This window comes from Galeopterus variegatus, unplaced genomic scaffold (assembly GCF_000696425.1).
Source record: "Galeopterus variegatus unplaced genomic scaffold, G_variegatus-3.0.2 Scaffold6, whole genome shotgun sequence".
Classification (NCBI taxonomy): Eukaryota; Metazoa; Chordata; class Mammalia; order Dermoptera; family Cynocephalidae; genus Galeopterus; species Galeopterus variegatus.
The window spans coordinates 1,682,575-1,684,604 of record NW_007726117.1 but is presented as its reverse complement, the minus strand read 5'-3'; the positions used below and the strand labels follow the sequence as shown (position 1 = coordinate 1,684,604).

At 41.7% G+C, this 2,030-nt stretch overlaps 1 protein-coding gene across 1 annotated transcript in view; it reads right to left on the bottom strand.

The window, feature by feature from the left end:
* ZYG11A (zyg-11 family member A, cell cycle regulator) overlaps nt 1-2,030 on the bottom strand; it is a 64,392-nt gene that overhangs the window by 20,361 nt on the left and 42,001 nt on the right. Inside the window, exon 4 of the mRNA XM_008580784.1 lies at nt 503-679. Within this exon, the coding sequence (XP_008579006.1) occupies nt 503-679 (177 nt within the window). The remainder of the gene's footprint in view (nt 1-502; nt 680-2,030) is intronic.

Below are 2,030 nucleotides of genomic sequence, written 5' to 3'. Positions count from 1 at the left end.
GGCCACGGGATCACAACCCTCGGTGTTGCTCCCGCCCCTCGCTCAGCCAGTGAGCGGCCGGTCTGTATGTGGGATCCGAACCCTCGGCGGGAGCGCCACCACGCTTCCCAAGCGGCGCACTATAGCAGTGCGCCACCGGGCCGGCCCTCCACATCTTTTTTTTTATTTATTTATTTTCCCCCCTTTTGTCTTTTTTCGTGACCAGCAACGGGATCGCAACCCTCGGTGTCACGCCCGCACCACGCTCAACCAGTGAGCGGACTGGTCTCTATATGGGATCCGAACCCTCAGCGGGAGCGCTGCCGCACTCCCAAGCGCCGCACTCCACCGAGTGCGCCACCGGGCCGGCCCTCTTTTTTTTTTTTAAATAACAAACACAAACTCCTTATCTATTCTCTCCTTCTCTCTCTGATAGGATGAAAAACCAGAACTAAATAATACATATTTTTCATATATTTGTCCTGAAGTTAGAAAGCACAATAAAGTATTCAATTCAAATTACCTGCTGATAATGGGGGAAATTTTTCAGAGCCTTGAAAAGTAGACAGGTGACCTCTGACAACAGACGAACAGGCATCCCCCTAGCCAGGCCTTGGCGTGTTAAGTTGAGGGCACAAGCACTAGCTGTGAACTGCACAGGCAAGTCCAATGGATGATTCCTCATTCCTACAGCCACAAGCTGAAGATGAACTTGTTTTTAGTGGCATATGACAAATTAACATTCTTTATATTGTATGTGTTTTAGTTGGCAAAAATACTTGTTCATTGGGACAGTAACAGATTTTCCTTCTCCTCAGCATTTATTCTTTAGGACATCTAAGTATTGCAGCAATATCTTCTAATCCAAATGCAGTCATTAACTAGCTGTGTGACTTTGGGCAAATCAGTTCTCTTCTCTGAACCTCCATTTCCTCATCCGTGAAATTATTTTCATAATTATTTATTGAGCCTCACCCCACACAAGGTATTGTGATAGGTGTTGCAGGGTACAAAAACATGATTCAGATTTATAACCCTATGCTGTTCCTTAGCATAAAGCCTTGTTAGAGAAATAGAGCATGTAAACAAATAACATCTGAGAGATGCCAAAATATAAAACTGAAAAAAGCACCATAAGAGGAAGCAATCATGGAGGAAGCAATCATTTCTTATAGAGAATCAAAAGGCTTCATTCAGAGAGCAGTTAGGCAGGGTCTCAGATATGATTTAGATAGGAAGATATGGAGGTGGGGGTGGAATACAGAGGGTGTTCCCAGGAAAGAAAAGTGTGATAAGGAAAAACAAAAGGTAGACAAAAGGATGAGATGAATCCACCCAAAGAGAAGAAAGAACTTAAAAAGTGGCAAAACATTAATGTTAGAAAGATAATTTGAAGCGAGATTGTAGAAAACTAGAACACAAATTTAATATGATGAAAATGAGGGTGTTATTCTTAGCTTAGACCCCAGCTGCTCTGTCATTCAGGGAAACTGTGATTCGTTTCCTCTATCATACAGGGATAATTATCCTCAAAGATGAGTCTATTGATACTCACATGAACCATGATTTTAAGAGACCAGAACCCTTCACTTTGACAGCTGCATCAACTTATGAAGCCTATGGACAGACCCAGATGTATTTCTGCTGTGGAAAATGACTTGACTTTTTCTGTATATTGCTAAACTGCTCTTAGGGTTTCATTAGATTGCCATCATCAGCAATTTAGAAATCCAGAAACCAAAAGAAATGTGATTTTCACAAAAATTACAGATTCTTAGTTATGAAAAGGACTTTTAGAACATCTAATTCAATCTTTTCATTACAGATGGGAAACAAAGGTCCAGAGTTTTTCCTTTACACAGTATTGCTTTTAAATTGTGAATAAATTTAATCTCCCATGCTGCAGAAATAGCGATATTTTTATTTTTTATTTTTTATTTTTTTTGTCTTTTGTCTTTTTTCCGTGTCTGGCAACGGATCGCAACCCTCAGTGTTGCCCCCGTACCGGACCGGGGACCGGCAACGGGACTGCAAACCTCGGTGTTGCTCCC